At 41.1% G+C, this 21,242-nt stretch overlaps 2 protein-coding genes across 12 annotated transcripts in view; one reads left to right on the top strand and one right to left on the bottom strand.

Moving 5' to 3' along the window:
• Positions 1-2,881: 2,881 nt before the first annotated feature.
• LOC125346677 (M-phase specific PLK1 interacting protein) lies at positions 2,882-5,054 on the bottom strand. The gene is made up of 2 exons (XM_048339435.1): positions 4,371-5,054; positions 2,882-3,398 (listed from the first exon to the last, which is right to left on the bottom strand). Exons 1-2 carry the CDS (start codon positions 4,761-4,763, stop codon positions 3,198-3,200), a joined length of 594 nt encoding a protein of 197 aa, XP_048195392.1. The 5' UTR covers positions 4,764-5,054; the 3' UTR covers positions 2,882-3,197.
• A 181-nt stretch (positions 5,055-5,235) lies between these two features.
• Sugct (succinyl-CoA:glutarate-CoA transferase) overlaps positions 5,236-21,242 on the top strand; it is a 546,711-nt gene continuing 530,704 nt past the window's right edge. For all 11 annotated transcript variants that reach the window (XM_048339429.1, XM_048339424.1, XM_048339423.1 and 8 more), the window contains exons 1-3: positions 5,236-5,381; positions 20,173-20,224; positions 21,083-21,156. In XM_048339429.1, coding sequence (XP_048195386.1) covers positions 5,282-5,381; positions 20,173-20,224; positions 21,083-21,156 — 226 coding nt within the window. In that variant the 5' untranslated portion in view covers positions 5,236-5,281. The remainder of the gene's footprint in view (positions 5,382-20,172; positions 20,225-21,082; positions 21,157-21,242) is intronic.

The following is a 21,242-nucleotide window of genomic DNA, read 5'->3' as shown; positions in this document are numbered from 1 at the left end:
GGTAGCTAGGGTAAGCCTCTGGTGACTGGCTGCACACCACTCTTAATACTCAGCCACGGATAATCTTTGCTTTGTCCAGAATGTCACACAATTGGGGCCATATGGCCTATTTTCTTGGGTAACAGGTGGTTTCTGTAGGGCATTCCCATTGCTCAAGCACACCCCATTGCTAGGCTGTATCCATGTGTCATAAAGTCCGTTCATCTATTGAAGGACACGCTTATTGTCCACAAGTTCTGTCGATTATGGGTAAAGAGATTTTAAAGTTCTTTTATGTAGGACGTAAACTTTCAATTCATCAGTTAAAAACATCAAGGATCTGGGTGCTAGGAGGCTCATGCCTGTAATACTGGCTAATTAGGAGGCTGAGATCTGTGGATCACAGTTCAAAGCCATTCTGGGCAGTAAAGTCCATGAGACTCATATTCCAATTAATGAGCAAAAAGACAAAATAGGGCTTGTAACTCAAATGGAAGAGTGCCACTAGAGTAAAAAAGTGACAGCACCTAGGCTGAGTTCAAGTCCCAGTACCAGCATACACACACACCCTAAAAAATAAAAACAGAAAAACAATTTTGATAATTGAATATATAGTAAATTTTATGTGCATCTTTCATGAAGACAAATGTTTTAAAAGTCAGAAAAAGACCTCTTAAAGTAGATTTTCATGACTTGTAGGAATTTTTTCAATATTTCACTTAAAAGTACAACAGAAAACGCACATAAACTATTAACAGTTACACTTCAATGTCTTTCAAAAATGATATAAATATAATTATTTTTCTAATTTCTTTTTCTTGAGAAAGGGTCTTGCTAAGTTGCCCAGTCAGTCCTTGAACTCAGAATCCTCTTGCCTCAGTCTCCCAACTAGCTGGATTATAGACATGTTCCACCATGCCTGTCTTCTTAGCTTCCTTTTTCATTTTTGCACATAACCCAGTAATCTCTAAGAGACTTTAACAATCATAACTATCAACCATCATACACCATGACCTCAACATATATGGAACGATTGTGGTGAATAAAGACTTTTTGTTTAAAATACTGGATAAAACTGCTCAATGCCTCATATCCACGGTGGTAGGCAGAATAATACCTGTAATCAGAATTGGAATATTGAGGCCTTGAGTTCGAGCCCTAGTACTGGAAAAACTATTTCTGTACTTATGAGATATTTTTGCTTAATATTTTGCAGGTGCTATTCTGAAAGTGGAGTTACAAGAGAGAAAGTAAGAGCAAGCACTTGATACTTACTATGTGCTAGGCCCTGGCTTGAGTTTCACACATATAAACCCATTTATTCCTCTAAGATACAAACAACTTTTGGGGGAAAGAAGAGGGGTTTGTTGACAGATACTATTTTCTCATGTTACATATGACAGGAAGGAGACATAAGGAAGTGAACTCATCCAAATTATAATGAGTATCTTTTTTCTGCCTCCATGCCAGAGTTTGTGAACAAATAAGATAGGACTGGGTATGGCGCAAACGAGAGGGCTGGCCATTTCATTCTTAGATATTTTTTTAGGGAATGCTGAAAGAAAATTTTAAGTAAGTTCTATTCCATTCTTCATATTCGTATTTTGTGAAGATACTCAAAATACTTAAAAGCGTGTCATGCAACTTAATTCTGCTTTAATAATTGGGTAGAATTCCCCCACTTTTTCACTCTCTATTCCTGTAACTATATACACACAATATCTCTTTTTTGGAAAACCATTTGCTTATTAAGATCACAGAACTTCCCCTTAGCTTAGGGGTAGGTCTGTTACCAAGGCAATTAGACTTCACTCCCTTTGGTCACACAGTGGTTTAAGAATACAAAAATAGGATGCATGGCCAACTTGTCTTCTTACAGACTGGGAAGTGATTTGAAATTTTGCTGGCAGCCATCTGTTTCAGGTAGAGTATAAAGTACTCCCCTGATAAAGGCTCAAGTGCAAAAGGCTTAGTTCCCAGCTGTTTGGTCTAAACACTGAGAGGTGATTTGATTTTGAGGCTTTTACCTAAACAATGGAGTAATCCTTTGAAGGGTTCCTAATATGGTAACATTATAGCAAAGAGGAAAGGAGGAGGTAAGGCTTAGCTGGATGAAGTAGGTCACCAGGATGTGTCCCTACCTTACCCCTTCTTTCTGCTTCCTGGCCCCCAGAAGGGGAGCCTCTGCCATATTCTCTTCCCACAGTGACACTACCTGCTATGTGAAGTCTAAAGTATGGATCCAGTTGACTGTTCTGACACTGCTGAAACCAGGAGCCAAAGGAATCATTCCTCCCTTAAGCTGCCTTCCTCAGCTCTGACTCTTGTCACAAGGTCAAGAAACTGACCAGAACACTTTTGTCCTCAAGAGAAGATAACTACAAATATTAAGAGATGAAGAAATTCAGAGTGAACACAAATCTAGCTATGCATGGGTTCTTATTTAAACGAGTATAAACTTGTGCTAAGTGAGTTTCTATGACTTTAGATAAAGTTTCCATTTTATTTTTTGGCAGTACTGAGGTTTGAACTCCAAGTGAGTCCCACATTTGGCTCTTTTTAAGTTCTATTCAGATAGGATCTTTATGTTTTTACCTGTATTGGACTCAAACTATAATGCTCTTGATTTCTACCTCTTGAGCAGCTAAGATTACAAGCATGAGCCACCAAGCCCAACTTTCAAGGTATATTTATTTACCTAAGAATAAGATAAATTTGAATGTAAAACAATGGTTATAACAAGTATGAGCAAAACTTCTAGTGTCGTCTTTAGTAACAAATAATTGTCTAAGAAATGGTTTATCTACCTAATTTTCAGAAAAACTTTTAGGTATAAATTCAAAGTGATTACAGAGCATTATTTTAGTATTTCTACTTAAAAAATTGCATCACACAACCACACTATAACTATAAACACCAAATGTTTTATTTTAAAGGACTGGAAAAGCATTAAAAGACAAATGCCTGTTATATAGCCAGGAATGTTAAATATATGGAAACTGTAAACCTTCTAAATGTGGTAGGCACTTTCACAGAGCTAAATATTTAAATTGTCCTACTTTCTCCTCTAGTGACAACAGCAATGACTTGATGAGAAATGTCAAGAAGGTCCAACTAAAGATTATTCAGTCATTTTGGGGTTCAACTTAATTGCACAAGTTAAAATTCTGTCCGAGATGTTCCTGACACATGAAGCTTCCAGATGAATTTCAGAAATGTTAACAAAAGTATCTTCCTTTTTTGCCTGTGAATGTTTGAGTACTGTTGTATTGTTGACTTATATCCACTACAGACACTGGTTCTAGGCCAGCCCAAGGGTCTTCAAGCATTGAAGGCTTGAAATAACTTTCCAACTCATTAGACATTCTTTTTTCTCTACCACGCCCTGATCCAAATGGTGTAGATGTCCTTGGAGAACCCTTCAGGAAAAAAACCATCAGTTAAAAAAATATTACTAGAGATAATTGGTATGTACCTTCAGTTAAAGGGTAGTAGGAAATCTGCTTGTTAAGTTTTTTTTTAATGTGAAATCACTTATGTTTAATTACAAAGTTTATGCATCTGTTAGCCTTTTTTAGTTCTGCTTTTGTTAAAAGTGCTTAAACCAGTTTTGTATACTTATTAATAATTCTTGCACGCTGGCTGTCACCTCAAATACTTTTTTGAGTTTTAAATGTACTAACTCTGCACATACAAAATATAAGTGATGATAGACTCAAGTCCAACTAGTGATACAATTTTTCACAGAAACACACCTCCCCCTTAAGAAATGAATGCTTACTTTTAAGTTATTTTTTTAAGGTTGCTAGAACGTGAAAGTTTCCTATAATCAGGCTCAATGGAGGTGCTGGAAAACACCTCGTGAATCCAAGTTGTTGGCCAAAGCAATCTTCCCCACATCAGAAAACTGCCTATTTTGCATTGGCTCTCACTGAGGAACAAGAAATATTTCCTATCACCAACTCTGTCCTCGAGAGAACTTGGAGCAGAAGGCAAGAGGCTGAAGAAAGGATAAATTACAAAAAGAAAAATGAAAAAAGCAAGGAGGAGGTGGTGACATAGTAAAATGACACCAGCCTATTACCAAAGACACTACATATATAGGGGATTCATTCATGTTTCTCTCCTTGAGAGTCCGGTGGTTCCAAGACATTTGCAAGGCACCCCCCACCGGACTCAGTCTGGGAAAGGAAATGGAGGCCTAAGGAAAGCTGTGCGTAAGGGCTCTGCCACTTACGGTACTTGGCCTCAGATGTTTGAAGCCTCAGTTTACTCATCTACGAAATAGGGCTAACATTAGTAATTATACACCAAAGAATCACGTCAAGGAATAGTAGCAGCCTGCCGGCCACTGCCGGAAGAGCTCGGCAAACGCCGCCTGGTAGGTTTACCTGGGGGTAGGCTGGCGGTTGCCCCGGGGAGTAGCCGAATTGCTGCTGGGACCCCGAGGGGGACCTGGAGTAGGAGCCGGGATAGCCGCCCGGGGACGGGGACCCGAACCGGCCCCCCGAGAAGCCGCCGCCGGGTCGCGGAGAGTGGCTGCTCCCGTAGGGCCGAGCCCGGGGCCCGAACGGTGGCGTGCGGTGCGGGCTCCCGAACCCGTCCCGAGGGGAGGGCGGCCGTGGCCCGCCCCCGCCTGGGGTACCGCGGAAGCTGCTCCCGTTACCCCAACTTCCTACACCCGGGCTGGGGTAAGGAGGGGTCGGAGGTCGAAAATTCGGTCGCTGCATGTCCGGAGCAAGAGAGGAACGCCTCACAGGCGCATTCTCCCGCCGGAACTGCATCTAACGACGCGCCTCGAGAGAGCCGGAAGTCAGCGCCCAAAACGGTCCTCCGCCCGCTGGTCGGTATGGCACTTTCGTTCCCACTAGACAAAGGTTCTGCAAAGGGCGGTGGGTTGCAGAAATCCGCCAAGAGTGAATGGATTTAAGTGAAAGAGGAATGAAAAGGGAAAACCGATGCCAGATCTTCCCTACCAAGGACTTTGCAAATCCGGCACTGTTTGGTAGATCCGAAGGTTTAAAAGTCCAACTAGCGGAAGGCGGGAAGTGACTTCCACCCCACCGGACGGAGGCGTGCCCTGAGTGGGGAGGGGGGGTCCAGAGTGGGGGTGGGGTGTGGGGGGGGGAGAGAGTCCAGGAGGAGGCGGGGCTCTGGGGGGCGGGGCCCTACCGGGGGACTCTGGGAGGCGGGGCCCTTCGGGGGCGGGGCTCTCCAGGGGGCGGGGCTCTCACACTCGCAGTCTCCTTACGCGGAGTGCTTTTTTCCTCAGCCCGGCGGCCGCTGAGGTGTGAGGCGCGCGATGCTGGTGACGCTGTCGAGGGCAGCGGCCTTGTGGAGAAGGGGCCTCCTTTCCGGCCGGGGCGGCGGCAGGGGTCTATGGACAGGCCGTCCGCAGTCAGGTACCCGCTGACCCCTGGCTGGGGACGGGCGGTGGGAATCCCGCCGCTGGTGCTCCCGTGTGTTCGGCGTCGTCGGTGCTCCGCTCCCCCCTCGATTCCCGGTCCGCCCGCCCGGCTCTCCGCCCTCCGAGCCTTCCTCCCGGCTCTCCGCCCTCCGAGCCTTCCGCCCGGCGTCCGCACACCGGGCCGTGGCAGGGGCCCCGGGGCTCGCGGCTGGGGTCGGGCCTCCGCGCGGGTGGCGAGGCTTGTGCTTTGCTCCGTTACCCCCAACTCTGCACCCCCGGCTTTAAATCACTTTCCAAACTTCGCACGCACCCTGCGTCCGCCCGGTGGTGGTGGTGCTCAGGATTCTTCTGACTGGAGCCCGCCGCTTGAGTAACTAGGGGACAGGCCGGCCCAACAGGCCGCACTTTGCCCCTCTTTTGCCCTACATTTATTTTTATAACTGCCAAAAGTTATGCAGCATAAAGTATCAAGTTCATGCATCTGGAGTATTTTGTATCTCACACATAGGAGCTTGCATTAGCAATCTGGAAGGAGGAATACAGCAGAAAAAAAAATTGAAGGTAGATTATACATGCCAGCACATATAGGTATGTCTCTGAGGATAGATGGATAGTGAATCATTAATGGCTACATGAAATTCAGATCTGGTTCCTTGACTTCTGAGACTTTCCTCTGTATAGGTGAGAAATTGACCAACAGAAGTTAAATGACTTAAGTTCATATAGAAAACAGCCAGAACTGGAACTCAGGCATTCTGAATTCCGGAATTATTTGCCTAAGAAATATGAATTGATAATAAGTCCATCTCTTGAAAATACGACAAATAAATATGTAAAGTTTTGGAAGTGGTTCTGTGTAGTTTCTTTTAGGTGTAACCTCTACATCTAAAAGGTACAGCCTTTAACATTGATTCTTTGTAAGTATAGTCAGGGTTTTCCCAGGCTTTAGTCTGTGAATTAAGTCTGGTGTCTGATGTAGTAATAGTAACCCTGTCATCCGCCTACATAGGTTTGCATGGAATTTTGGTGTATGGTGTTGAGTTCAGAGAAAGAAGGAAGAGGGAGGAGGTTTTGTGTTGGGTTTCCTGGAGGTAGAAAAGTAAAAAACTCTGATGATGCATGTGAAGGACAGGATGTGAGATTATATGGTGGCTGCCTAGGGGAGGAAAAAGGTCAGTTCACATTTTTTGTTAGCCAATAGCCATCATTTGTGCAAACAGAATTGCTTCACTGTGTAGAGAAGCCCAGCATGAGAAGGCATGATCCTGGACAGGATCACCAGAGCTTTTCTCTGTGGTCAGGTGCTGTCTTCAAGTAGCATTCTTATACAGAGGCATCAACAGACAGAACATTGAGGAACTGGGTGCTGGTGACACACCTGTAATCCCAGCATGCTGAGAACGGAAGAGTCACGATCTGAGGCTAACCTAGGCAGAAAAATTTCACAAAGCCCAGGTCTGGGCATGTAATTTATTTTCGTATGGATAGGCTTATGAGAATGTGTGCTGCCAGACAAAAGAACAGGCCCCGGGGGTTACTTCAGCACCACTTTAAAATAATCTAAGCTCAAAATACCATCTTCAGTAAGCACAAGAGAAATAAAAAAAGAAAGATGTTAAGAAAAAAACAAATGATGAAAATACTGGACCTGAGATAGCTTGAATAAATGTGTGATATGACCTGCTGAAGATAGCTGGGATAAAAAACACTCGTCATTAAAAACAAACATGTCTGGGGATGTGGCTTAAGTGGTTTAGTGAAACTCAGTTTAAATACTAGTACCACCAAAAGGATGAGGAGAAAAAAGAGAAGGAGGAGGAGGAGATAAGGAACTGTGAGTAATACTGAATTGCATGAAGTGCCCTAGAAATAACTGATTATGTTTGTGATAGGGATGTATTTCAGTAAGTTAGGATTTAAGGCAAACTATGAGTACCATCATAAAGAAATTTAAGTATGAAGGTAAACGAGACCTATCTGTTTCTATAGGGCTGTGAATCCTTACTTAGATTAAGATTTTTTCCCCTTTTTTGGAGAGTGTTTCTTTTTTGAACGTGGTTTCAATTTTTTTCTTTTTCATTAAGCCTTACTTTAAAATACCACACTTGGGAGCCCAGTATATAAAAGTAGAAGAGAGACTACAGCAGCAATTGTGGAGCTGTGGTTCATTTTACAGAGCACCAGCCTGGAACAAAAAATCTAAAGAGCAGTGCACATGTCTTGAGTTTAAACTCCAGTACCAGCACAAAAAATAAAAATAAAGCAGGGACTGGAGTTCTTGAGCTCACTGTGTACTCTTACTGTACACTCCCTCTTCCATAGTCACCAAAGAGACTCTGGGATCGCTCTGAGGAATTCCAGTGTTGAACCACACTATTTTAGGTAGGTGGCAGATTTAAGCAATGCTGTGAATATCAATACTTGGGTTGTTTTTCGTTTTATTGTGACACATCAAGAAGTATTTTTCTGTTTCTCTATTGTCAGGACTTTCTAAATGGAGAAAACTGGAATCTGAGTTAAAGGCCAGATTTTTAACTGGAAGTTAAAGGATGACAGAAGGGCTGGGAATGTAGTGTAGTGGTAGAATGCTTGCCTAGCATGCATGAAGCCCTGGATTTGATTCCTCAGCACCACATAAACAGAAAAAGCTGGAAGTGGTGCTGTGGCTCAAGTGGTGGTACAGTGAGCAAAATAGTTTAAGCCCAGGACTGGAAAAAAAATGATGGCAATAGGTAGCTTGAGAATTTCCAAGAGGTGTATGTTTTAAAGGGATACAAACCCCGAGCCTTGAAAACATTCCTCAAATTATAAACCCAGTGAAGCTTATCTTCCCTGGTGATGTTTGCCTGCACTTTACATGAGTTAAGAAGCCAGGGTTAGTGTTCTTTTCTTCCAAGGCCTCTGTGCTTACCTTCAGTAGATAAACCTTGTCTCCCTTTCTTAGGGGAAGGTGGTGGTTGGACAGTTTGTTCCACACAAACTCACAGCCTTAAAATTTTGAAATTTTCTTCTGTATTTCAAGCTACCTATTGTGCAGTCCTAGCTAGCTAATCTCACTGAATCATCTGTGAAGTATTAGGTGTGAAAAATGGTGCATTTCTTTTTTATTTTGTTTTGAGACAGGCTCTTGCTGTGTAACCCAGGTTGTAAAGCATGCTGTGTAACCTAGGTGTAACTCATGATCTTCCTACTTAAGCATTTCTATCTCTTCAACCTCCTCCTCCTCCTCCTCCTCCTCCTCCTCCTCCTCCTCCTCCTCCTCCTCCTCCTCCTCCTCCTCCTCCTCCTCCTCCTCCTCCTCCTCTTCCTCCTCTTCCTCTTCTTCCTCTTCCTTTTCTTCCTGGTAGTACTGGGGTTTGAACTCAGGGCACCCCTTTTGATAGACAGGCACCCTACCACTTGGGTTATGCCCTCAGCCCCTGCCTCAGCCTTTATTGATATAACTGGTAATAAATCTAATCTCTGCTTCAGAAAACTTGAGTTTCCTTCTAGGCTGTAGATGACTAGAGATGGAAAATTCAGAGCAGGCACTGGTGGCTCATGCCTGGAATCCTCCCTACTCAGGAGGCTAACATCTGAGGATCATAGTTCAAAGCCAGCTTTCCTTGAGACTCATATCTCTACTAAACTATAAAAAAAAAGCCTGAAGTGGAGCTATAGCTGAAGTGGTAAAGTGCTAGCCTTGAACACACAAAAGCTCAGGGATACATCTGGGCTCAGTTCAAGCCCCAGGACTGGGGAGAGGGAGAGGGAGGGTGGGAGAGGGAGAGAGAGAGAGAGAGAGAGGGAGAGAGAGAGAGAGGATTTACTGTGTAATTCTCCTTAGAATAGATATCTCTCTACTGAAGTAGTTGCATATATACTGAGAGCATTATCACTTTTTTGCAGCATTATCTTTAACTTAATATTTCCTGCAATTTCAGGTTATCAGTTTTATTATAGAGTTATGTCATATTAAGGACTGCTAGCAGTATGACAGAAAGTGCAGTGGTAGGTGTGATTATCTCCCTCTGTAGCATAGGCCTGCCTTGAAACAGTAGATTTAACTATCAATCATTTAACTATCCTTAGACCTTCTTGGGTATAAAGCAAGAATTAGAACCAGCTTGCTTTTTTTGTTGTTGTAATATATATATATATATATATATATATATTGTTATCAAACTGAATTACAGAGAGGTTACAGTTTCATACATTAGGCATTGGATACATTTCTTGTACTGTTTGTTACTTTGTCCCTCATTCTCCTCTCCCCCCTGACCCTATCCCTACCTCCCACCCCGCCATGAGTTGTTCAGTTCATTTACACCAAACAGTTTTGCAAGTATTGCTTTTGTAGTTGTTTGTCTTTTTTTACCCTATGTCTCTCGATTTTGGTATTCCCTTTCAATTTCCTAGTTCTAATACCAGTATACACGGTTTCCAATATACTCAGATAAGATACAGAGATAGTGTAGGTACAACCACAGGAAGGTGATACAAGAAGATCATCAATAATAGAAGCTACAGTTACAGTTGAAAGTAGTTACAACTGTGATATAACAATCGTTTCCATAACATGGAGTTCATTTCACTTAGCATCATCTTATGTGTTCATAAGGGTATAGCTATTGGGCTCTTGTGATCCTCTGCTGTGACCAGCCTAAACCTGTGCTAATTATTCCCTATAAAGGAGACCATAGAGTCCATGTTTCTTTGGGTCTGGCTCACTTCACTTAGTATAACTTTTTCCAAGTCCTTCCATTTCCTTACAAATGGGGCAATGTCATTCTTTCTGATAGAGGCATAAAATTCCATTGTGTATATGTACCACATTTTCCTGATCCATTCTTCTACTGAGGGGCATCTGGGTTAGAACCAGCTTGTTTTTAAGAGTCTCACAGTCAGTTTCCACTGCTTTATTAAATCTTGAAGCCTTTGTAGTAATCAACCACAAGTTCCCAATGAATGTTCTATTTGTATTTACTTCTTTCCAGACTAACATTCTTAATATAACAATAGACATAATAACAATAACAGATATTATTAAGCTTTTGACAATCATAAAATTGCTAATGTGATGCTTCTAGTTGAAGAAAATCTAAGTTTATGAATATTGTTTTCCAGATGTAAACAGTAGAAGTTTGTTTTAAAATGATTAAATTAAAATTTTAATATTTTTAGATATTAATGATATCTTTAAGTATTTAATGATATCTTTAAGTATTGATGATAATAAACTGGACAGGGCCGAAAGTCTTGTTGAAATTTAAGTGCAGCTGTGTTGGTAGGTGGCTCCTTTAAGAGATGTTTAGGTGATGAGGACTTAGCCCTCACAGAGTTAGTGCGGTTACCACAGGATCAGGTTAGTTATTACAGGTTAGTTATAGCAGAGCCAGTTGTGTTTTCTTGGCATTCTCTTGTCCTCTTGCTTTGGGTCCTGGAGTAATGTGGCACAAAGGTCACCTAGGCACCATGCTCTCTTGGACTTGTAATCTTTAGAACCAGGAGAAACAAATCTCTTTTTAAAAAAACAGATTACACAATCTTAGTTTTCTACAGTAGCAGCAGAAGATTTTTTTTGTAGAAAATGTAAAAAAAATTTTTTTTAGGAAATAGGGAAAATATTGACCTTTCATTCAGGAAACAACTACTTCATGTTGATATAGGAAAAATAAACTTCAGACAGTTTACATCCTGAAATAGGGAAATAAAAGCTGTTTAGTCAGTAATTATATTGTGTGAGGTTGAATGAACATAGTCGTGTACAGAATAGAGGTGACACAGCAGACATTGGGGTGCTGTCTCTTGAAGGACCATTTTATAAGTTTGGCCAAAGCCAAACTTTTGGTTGGTGTCTGGGAATTTGGCTCCTGAATTGTTGGGAGGCTAAGGCAGAAAGATTACAAGTTTGAGGCCAGCATCCTCTATACAATGAATACCAGACCAATCACAAATTTATAACCAGACTGTCTCAAGTAAGTAAACATACAAAACAGATTATGATATCATTTAGCAGGATTTGATTTTTAAAATTTTAGTTAAATTTAATTAATTAATTGTTGATTGTTGGGCCTTGAACTCTGGACCTGGGCACTGTCCCTAAGCTCTTCAGCTTAAGTGTAGTGCTCTACCACTTGAGCCACAGAACCACTTCCTGTTTTCTGGTGGTTAATTGGACATAAGAGCCTCCTGGACTTTCCTGCCCAGGCTGGCTTTGAACTGTGAACCTTAGATCTCAGCCTCCTAAGTAGCTAGGATTACAGGCGTGAGCCACCTCACTTGAACTCAGGTCCTGGGCATTGTCATTTGGCTGCTTCTGTTCAAGGCTAACACTCTACCTCTTGAGCCACAGTATAACTTCTGGCTTTTTCTGTTTATGTGGTACTGGGGAATTGAACCCAAGGTTTCATGCATGTTAGGCAATCACTCTACCACAAAGCCACATTCCCAGCCCAGATTAGATTTTTTTTTTTTTTTTGGCCAGTCTTGGGCCGTGAACTCAGGGCCTGAGCACTGTCCCTGGCTTCTTTTTTGCTCAAGGCTAGCACTCTACCACTTGAGCCACAGCGCCACTTCTGGCCATTTTCTGTATATGTGGTGCTGAGGAATCGAACCCAGGACCTCATGTATAGGAGGCATGCACTCTTGCCACTAGGCCATATTCCCAGCCCCTAGATATTTTTTTTTTTTGACTGATACATCTGTCTATCCATTCACTCATCCATTTTTCTATTTTGGAAGGGGTTTACACAAAAAGGCAAATTTTAACTTTTACCGATCCAAAACATTAGTAGTTTTATTTATTTATTTATTTTTGCCAGTCCTGGGCCTTGGACTCAGGGCTTCTTTTTTTTTTGCTCAAGGCTAGCACTCTGCCACTTGAGCCACAGCGCCACTTCTGGCCATTTTCTATATATGTGGTGCTGGGGAATCGAACCCAGGGCTTCATGTATATGAGTCAAGCACTTTTGCCACTAGGCTATATTCCCAGCCCCAGTAGTTTTAATTTTGTTAATGTGTTTGTGTGCATGCACATGCATGTGTATGTGCTGATTGAGGCTTAAACTCAGGGCCTCTGTGCTGTACCTTAGCTTTTTTGTTAAAAATTGATGCTCTACCATTTGAACCCCAACTTTTTACTGGTATTTGGAGCTAAGAATCTCACACACATTCCTGCTTGGGCTGAATTCAAACCATGATCCTCTGATCTCAGCTTCCTGAGTAGCTAGGCTTACAGGTCTGAGCCACCAGCACCCAACTAATTTTGTCAGTTTTTAAAAATGTATATTCCCTTCCTCCCTCCCTCCCTCCCTCCTTCTCCTCCCTCCCCCCTCTCTCTTGCTTTCTTTTTTCCTTTCTTTCTTTTTTGGTGTCCAATGGTATTCCAAATGTGGTTCAGAAGTCTGACACATGACTCATTGGACCTAATCAAAATGTGTGGTTACTTTGAGAGGTTCTGTGTAGGAATCTATTTCCTTATTTTTATATGCTTTTACAGGTTGTATGAGTTCCTTGGCTCTTCTTCCTTATTCCATCTTTAAAGCCAGTAGTCTCTCTCTCTCTCTCTCTTTTACCTTTTCTCCACTCCACATCTCTCTTATTTGATATATGTTCTTAATAATCTAATGGGGGCTTCAACAATTAGTGTTCAATTGAGTTAGAAGATGGGTTCTTTTTTTCTGAATAATTACTTATTTATTGTCAAAGTGATGTACAGAGGGGTTACAGTTTCATCCATAAGGCAGTGGATACATTTCTTGTACAATTTGTTACCTCTTCCCTCATTTCCCCCTCCCCCCTCCCCCTTACCCTCTCCTCCCACGAGTTGTTCAGTTGGTTTACACCAAATGGTTTTGTAAGTATTGCTTTTGGAGTGATTTGTCTTTTTATCCCTTGTCTATCCATTTTGATATTTCCTTTCCCTTCCCTAGTTCTAATACCAGTATATACAGTATCCAGGGCACTCAGATGAGATACAGTGATAGCACAAGGACAACCACAGGGAGGGGATACAAGAGGAAAAGCTACGGTTTCCCATGGCATGTTGAAAATAATTACAACAGCGCTATAACACTTATTTCCATAACATGAAGTACATTTCACTTAGCATCATCTTATGTGTTCATAAGGGCATAGCTATTGGGCTCTTGTGATCCTCTGCTGTGACTAGCCTAAACCTGTACTAATTATTCCCTATGAGGGAAACTATAGAGTCCATGTTTCGTTGGGTCTGGCTCACTTCACTTAGTATAATTTTTTTCCAAGTCCTTCCATTTCCTTATGAATGGGGCAATGTTATTCTTTCTGATAGAGGCATAAAATTTCATTGTGTATATGTACCACATTTTCCTGATCCATTCTTCTACTTAGGGGCATCTGGGTTGGTTCCATATTTTAGCAATGACAAATTATACTATGATGAACATTGTTGTGCTGGTGGCTTTATTGTGTTCTTGTTTGTAATCTTTTGGGTAGCTGCCCAAGAGTGAGGCTGCTGGGTCGTAGGGGAGCTCTATGTTTAGCCTTCTGAGGAATATCTATACCGTTTTCCAGAGGGACAATAAAAGACCCCGAATAGCAAAAACAATCCTAAGTAGAAAGAACAGTGCTGGAGGAATTACAATACCAAACTTCAAGCTCTATTACAAAGATATAGTAATTAAAACAGCTTAGTATTGGCACGAGAACAGGCCTGAGGACCAATGGAACAGAACTGAAGACCTAGAAATGAACCCGCAGAACTATGGCTACTTAATCTTTGATAAAGGAGCTAAAAAATAGGATGGAAGAAAGATAGCCTCTTTAACAAATGGTGCTGGCAAATCTGGTTCAACACATGCAACAAACTAAAACTAGATCCTTATATATCACCCTGCACCAAAATCAATTCCAAATGGATCAAAGACCTCGAAATTAAAACAGATACCCTGAAAACACTAAAGGAAGGAGTAGGAGAAACACTTGGGCTCATTGGCACAAGATGAAACTTCCTTAACAAAGGCCCACAAATGCAACAAATCAAAGAAAGGTTGGACAAACGGGACTGCATCAAACTGCAGAGCTTCTGCAGGGCAAAGAACATAGCTTGCAAGATAAACAGAAAGCCCACTGAGAAGATCTTTACTGGCCATACAACAGACAAAGGCCTCACATCTAAAATATATGTAGAACTAAAAAAAAAAATTAAATTCCTCCAAAACAAATCCTCAAAGAACCAGCAGCCCCCCTCAGCAAGTGGGCTAAAGACCCAAAAAGAGACTTCTCTGATGAGGAAATGAGAATGGCCAAGAGACACATGAACAAGTGCTCTACATCACTGGCCATAAAATAAATGCAAATCAAAACAACACTGAGATTCCACCTCACCTCAGTAGGAATGTCCATTATCAGGAGAACTAACAATAACAATGCTGGAGGAGATGTGGCCAAAAGAGAACCCTACTACATTGTTGGTGAGAAGATCGGTTCCAAAAATTTTGTCTTTTGAGGGATCTTATTGTGTTATCTAGGCCCATTATAAACTTGTGGGCTTACTGACCTTCTTATCTCAGCTTCTTTAGGTAGCTGGTAGTGCATCATTATCTCTGGCTCATATTTCATTTATTTTTTATTATTCATTAATTTATAAAACATTTGATGCTGATGACTCATGTCTTCTTTCTCTTGAGGTTTCAGAGAAAGAAAACTAAACTCTATGTCAACATGATTCTTTTATGAATGGTTATGTTAGAGAGAAATAACATGAATTATGATGAGAGAATAATAAATCTGTAATCCCTATCCACATAGACATATGTAGATTTCAGTGAAGAATAAGATTGAAAGGTACCTACGATCCTATGTACTTAGGGGGCTGAGATCTGAGAATCACTGTTAGAAGCTAGCCTGGGAAAATAAATCTGAAGTGCTCTTATGTCCAGTACACTACCAAGAAGCGAGGCTGGAGATGTGGCTCCAGTGATAGAGCAACAGCTGTTAGCAGAAAAGTTGAGTGAGTGCATGAGACCCTGAGTTTAAGTCCCAGTAATACACACACACACACACACACACACACACACACTGAAATGATTTTGAATCCACAACGTTCTCTTATTCTGTTTTGCCACAAGTCTTGTTTCTTTATTTCCTGTAAACCTAGAAATGGAAAACTATTTCCTAGTACTCTAGGAAATATGAACACTCATAATAATAATATTCATTACATAACGTAATTTTACTATAATGTCTTCCAGAGGATACTACTCTTCAAGATGAACTCCCTTTCTAAAATTACCTATAAACTATGTTTTAGGGACTGAACCTCTTTCATTACTCTTTTTGTGTGTGCCAGTCCTGAGGTTTGAACTCAAGGCTTGGGTGCTTTCTCTGAGCTATTTCTATCAAGGCTGAAATTCTCCCACTTGAGCCACAGCTCTACTGCTGACTTTCTGCTAGTTCATTGGTGAGAAGAGTCTCACGGACTTTCATTCCCAGGTTGTCTTTGAATCGAGATCCTTAGATCTCAGCCTTCTGAGTAGCTAGGATTACAGATGTCAGCCACTAATGCCTGGAAAACCATGACTTCCAACTCATGTTATAAATAAAATACCCTGCCAAATGTTCTGTGTGAATCTTCAGCAAATCAGGAAAGCGCACTTTGAAGAGATGTCTATCCTCCTAATTGTGGTTTTTTGAGACAGAAACTTGCTGTGTATCCCAGGCTGGCAGAAAGCTCACTGGGTAGCTCAGAATGGCCTCATATTCACAATCTTGCTTCAGCCTCCCAAGTGCTAGGATTAAAGGTGTACCCACACTGATAGATGTCTACCTTTTGTTTTCTTACTCATAAATTCTTGTGGTAAATTTTCTTGTAAAATAGCAAATAATCCTTTGGGTATGTATCGCATTTCCTATTTGATATGAATAGTTGATCAGTTTGTTTTAGGACTTTGCTTTTCAAACTTTGTGTTGCCTGGTACAAGTGGAGAGAGACACCACAATTACGGAGCCACTTGTGTGGGCATCTGTCAATTATCCCCACTTTGGTGCTGCTCAAGTTTATTTGAGTTGTGGAAGCCCTGGGGCCAGGTACCAGAGGCATTCTATCAAGCAGCTCTGGCAAGCAAAGAACTGATAGCAGCTTCATTATAATTATACTTCTTTGCATGGTTGCTCAGCTGTAGCATCATAATAGCTTTCTATACTAGAGGCCAAATCAGACGGAGAGTTGTACAAGCTGTCAGTTATATTTCAACAAATCAAATCACTCTTCATGCCTTCTCCCACTGTTTTCTCCTGTGGGATTATCCCCCACTCCTGCCCACCCTCTCACTTCTTTTGCAAATACACTTTTTCTTTTGGCCTTTTGCCATTCATGCAAACACACACTTAAAAAAAAAAGTGGAATGTTGAGAACCACTCGATAATGTTCTCAATAATAATCATGTGTTTTATTTTCTGTTTTTCAAATATGAATTTTAAATTATTTGCTTTGCTAGATGATATGGTTGTATAACATATATGATGATGATGATGATGGTGATGATAACAATAGCAATAGTAGTAGAATCTTTTAATGAACGCTTACTATAGACCAGAAATTGTGCTAAACACAGTACATATGACATTTTATTTAATTCTTGTAAGCCCTACGAGGAAAGGGAAGCTCACAGATGCAAAGTTGCCTTGCTCAAGGTCACTTAGGTGGTAAATAGTAGATCAGGGTAGCCCAGGCATCTCACAGTAGAATTCATGCTCTTAACTGTTTAAAATTTGTTCATTGGTTTTGAGTTGAATGTATTCTTGAAGTTCTGGGTCTGTTCTGAGATAATAAAATTCTATTGCCTCTTGTTAATTAAATGAATCCAATGTAAAAGTTTTTGCTTCATTAAATGGCCATCTATGAAAAAATGTTCAATATTATTGGTCATCAGTGACACACAAACTAAATCCACAATGAGAAACCATTATACACCCATTAAAGTTGCTAACATTAAACAGATGAACAATTCCTAATGTTGCACATCTAGGCCAGGTGCCGGTGGCTCACGCCTGTAATCCTATACTTAGGAGGCTGAGATCTGAGGATCACCATCCAAAGACAGCCTGGGCAGGAAAGTCTGTGGGACTTTTTTTTTTAATCTCTGATTAACCAACAAAAGCCAGAAGTAGAGCTCAAGTGGTACAGCACTAACCTTCAGCAAAAAAGCTCAGGGATAGTGCCCAGGTCTTGAGTTCAAGCCCTGATACTAGCATAAAAAAAAGTCAAGGTCTGGGAATGTAGCTTAGTGTAGTAGAGTGCTTGTCTAGTATATGTGAAGCCCTGGGTTCGATTCTTCAGCACCACATATATAGAAAAATCCAGAAGTGGCACTGTGGCTTGTGGTAGAGTGCTAGCCTTGAGCAAAAAGAAGTCAGGGACAGTGCTCAGGCCTTGAGTTTTAAGCTCCAGGACTGGCAAAAAAAAAAAAAAGTCAACCAGGGATAGAGATTCAGAGGGGACTGTGTTTTAAGTAAAATGGTTAGGCAAGGTCTCCGAGAGTGTCTGCTAATCTGGCAGAAATTTAAATAAAGGGAGAAGACATGCAAATATACATGATGGAAGAATGTTCCAGGCCTAGGGCATAGTATATGCAAAGGCCCTATATATTTGAGTTCTTCAGAAATCATTTATTAAGACCATCAAAAATGCAGATTTGGGGCTGGGAATATGGCCTACTGGTAGAGTGCTTGCCTCATATACATGAAGCCCTGGGTTCGATTCTTCAGCACCTCGTATATAGAAAAAACCTGAAGTGGCACTGTGGCTCAACTGGTAGAGTGCTAGGCTTCAGCAAAAGGAAACTAAGGACAGTGTTCAAGCCCTGAGTTTAAGCCCCAGGACTTGCAAAATAAAAAGCAGATTTATGGGGAGTGGGGTGGGGTGAGAAAGTAACCCCTGTGAGAGGTGAGGGAAGGAAATCCAGTGAGGTAGAGAGTGTATTTCAACCTAAATGCTGACCTGTTGAAGTTGCTGCCTCCCCCAGCAGAGTATCAGGGCTACTTCCCTGAGGAGTGCTGCAAAAGCAGTTGAATATTGGGTGGGACAAAGTCTTAGGCCTTCTTAATGCTCCTTGTTTTGCTCAGCCATTTAACTAGGGGCTGCCATGGAAATGGGGTGCTCTCTCAGCTGAGGTAGGTTGAGGTGAATCCTGATTGAATTGACAGTGGAGATTGTAAATGATTACACTCTCTTAATGTGGGCAATCCTCCCTCCCTCCCTCCCTCCCTCCCTCCTTCTCTCTCTCTCTTTCTTTCTTTCTTTTTTTCTTTCTTTCTTTCTTTCTTTCTTTCTTTTTTGGGGCGTCTTGGGGCTTGAACTCTGGCCCTGGGTGCTGACCCTGATCCTTCAGCTCAAGGTTAGTGCTCTACCACTTGAGCCATAGCACCACTTTCAGTTTTCTGGTGGTGGTTAATTGGAGGCAGGAGTCTCACAAACTTTCCTGTCTGGGCTAGCTTTGACTGGGATCATCAGATCTCAGCCTCCTGGGTAGTTAGGATTACGGGCGTAAACCACTGGTGCTGGGCAACATTTCCTTTCTTGAAGGGGTGTTTGAGTGCTGTGTCTTTCCCATACTCCTTAAAACATGATCAGATAAGGGATAGCTTATGCAGCCAGAGAAGAGGGAGAAGGGAGTTGTAGGAAATGAAGTTATACAGGTAGCTGGTTGCAGCCAGATAGTTAGGTAGAAAGTTATTAGCAGATTTTGAGCAGGGCAGAGACTATTTTGTGTCTGACATTTTAAAAGGATCATTGGCTGTTATAGAAGGCTATTTCTGTTATAGCTATTGTGTTAGTCTATTTAACGCTGTATGAAAAACCACACCAAAAATTAGTTGCTTAAATCAACAGTGATTTATGTTTTTCTCAAGGCTCTCTGGGTTGACTGGGGACTAGCCTCAAATTTAAATTTTTTTTTGGTGCTGGTCCTGGGGCTTTAACTCAGGGTCCTAGTGCTATCCCTGAGCTTTTGTGCTCAAGTCTAGTGTTCTATTTTAGCCAGTTTCACTTCTAGCTTTTTGGTGGTTAATTGGAGATCAGAGTGTCACAGACTTTCCTGCCCAGGCTGGGTTTCTAATCTCAGCTTCCTGGGAAGCTAGGAGTACAGCCACGAGCACCCACCTGGCCTCAAACTTTTGATTTTCCTGCCTAGCATTTCTACATGCTATGATTACAGGCCCATACCACATCTGGTCTCATGAGTACTTAAACATGAATTCAGCTTGGTCTTAGTCATCATGATCTAGTGTGTGTAGACCATTTGGCTAAAATTTGTGACTTAATGTTGGTGTTAAATGTGTTCAATGAATTCTTAATGTGATTGAAACTATAAAAAGTTACATTGATATATTTTTAGCTGATAGGAAAGTAGAGAAAGGGAAATATACAAATGATAGTAAACCTTTTAATATACTTTTATGATTCATAGTGTCCTTCCTGTCTTGAGAAAACAAATACATACAGCTATGCATTGTTTCTTTCCTTATCCTAAATGTGAGATGTCCCTGTTTAGTTTTCTTTTACTTTTTCCCCAGACAAAATATATCCAGTGTAGTTATGGACTCTGTTACTTAGGACTAGTCTGTTATTAGAAGTTTTCATTTTTAGATATTCTTTTTCAACAGAGTCAGGCCAAGGTTCCTGTTACATATAATGCAGAATTTTAAAAAATTGTTAGTTTTTATAGTAATAGAACTTACATACAACAGGATATGCAGAACTCTGTATTTTTACTGTGAATATTAGTAATCAATACTCTTCAAATATTTCTTCTGTGTTTTGCCAGGCACTGACTATTCGAAGCCATTGGAAGGTGTAAAAATTCTGGATTTAACAAGGTTTGTTTTGGCTTATCTATGTTTTGGTGACTGAGTTTTTCTTTTCTTTCAAAAAGTTTGTGTTTTGGGTCATAAGGAGATGATTACATTGAAAGGGGGAAGGAATTAAAAAAGAAAATAAAAATTCCTGGAAGCTAATTATTCTAAAAGATACACTTATGAAGTAGTCATGAACTTTTTGTGATATGTTAAAAATAAAAATCAGATAGTACTTTTTTGTGTGTTTGCCAGTCCTGGGCCTTGAACTCAGGACCTACATGCTATTTCTGAGCTTTTTTTCCCTCAAGGCTGGCGCTCTACCCCTTGAGCCACAATACTACTTAATGGTTTTCTTTTTGTGGTTAATTGGAGAAAAGAGTCTCACAGACTCCTGGTAGGTTAGCTTTGAACTATGATCCTCAGATCTCAGCTTCCTGCATACCAAGATTACAGGTGTGAGTCACTGGCACCTGGCTTAAAATAGTTTAAAATTCTCTAAATTCAATTCAACCTGTCTACTTATCAGTATAATGCATCTTGATCAGTGTTGCCCCTTCCATCAGTCTTCTTCAGCTCTCCCATCCCCTCAAGTTACCTGGTTCCATTTTTCATATTTGTCTGCCCCTTTCACCTTGACCTCACCCCAGTCCCAATGACACAGGCTTCAGCTTCTTGATACTCATTTTGTTAACCTATGAGTTAGTTGTTTGAAGGAATTATACCATTGCAAACCTACCTTGATACAAATGGCCAAATTACAGTTCTAACAGTTTTGATTATTACTTGCATTATCTGAGCAGATATGTGCTGATGGACTATTAAGAGAACAATTAATACAGAACTTTTCCAGATGGTCCTTTATCATTGTTTACATTGCAGGGTACTGGCGGGACCTTTTGCTACTATGAATTTAGGAGATCTTGGAGCAGAAGTTATAAAAGTGGAAAGACCAGGTAAAGTTTTTGTGTGGGTCAAATAAAACATATTTCTCAGGCTTCCTGTTTTACAGGTTGTGACCTTTAGCCTTGCATTACCTACC

This window comes from Perognathus longimembris, chromosome 2 (genome assembly GCF_023159225.1).
Source record: "Perognathus longimembris pacificus isolate PPM17 chromosome 2, ASM2315922v1, whole genome shotgun sequence".
Taxonomy (NCBI): domain Eukaryota; kingdom Metazoa; phylum Chordata; class Mammalia; order Rodentia; family Heteromyidae; genus Perognathus; species Perognathus longimembris.
The sequence above is the reverse complement of the archived record's forward strand: the minus strand, read 5'-3'. Positions and strand labels throughout refer to the sequence as shown.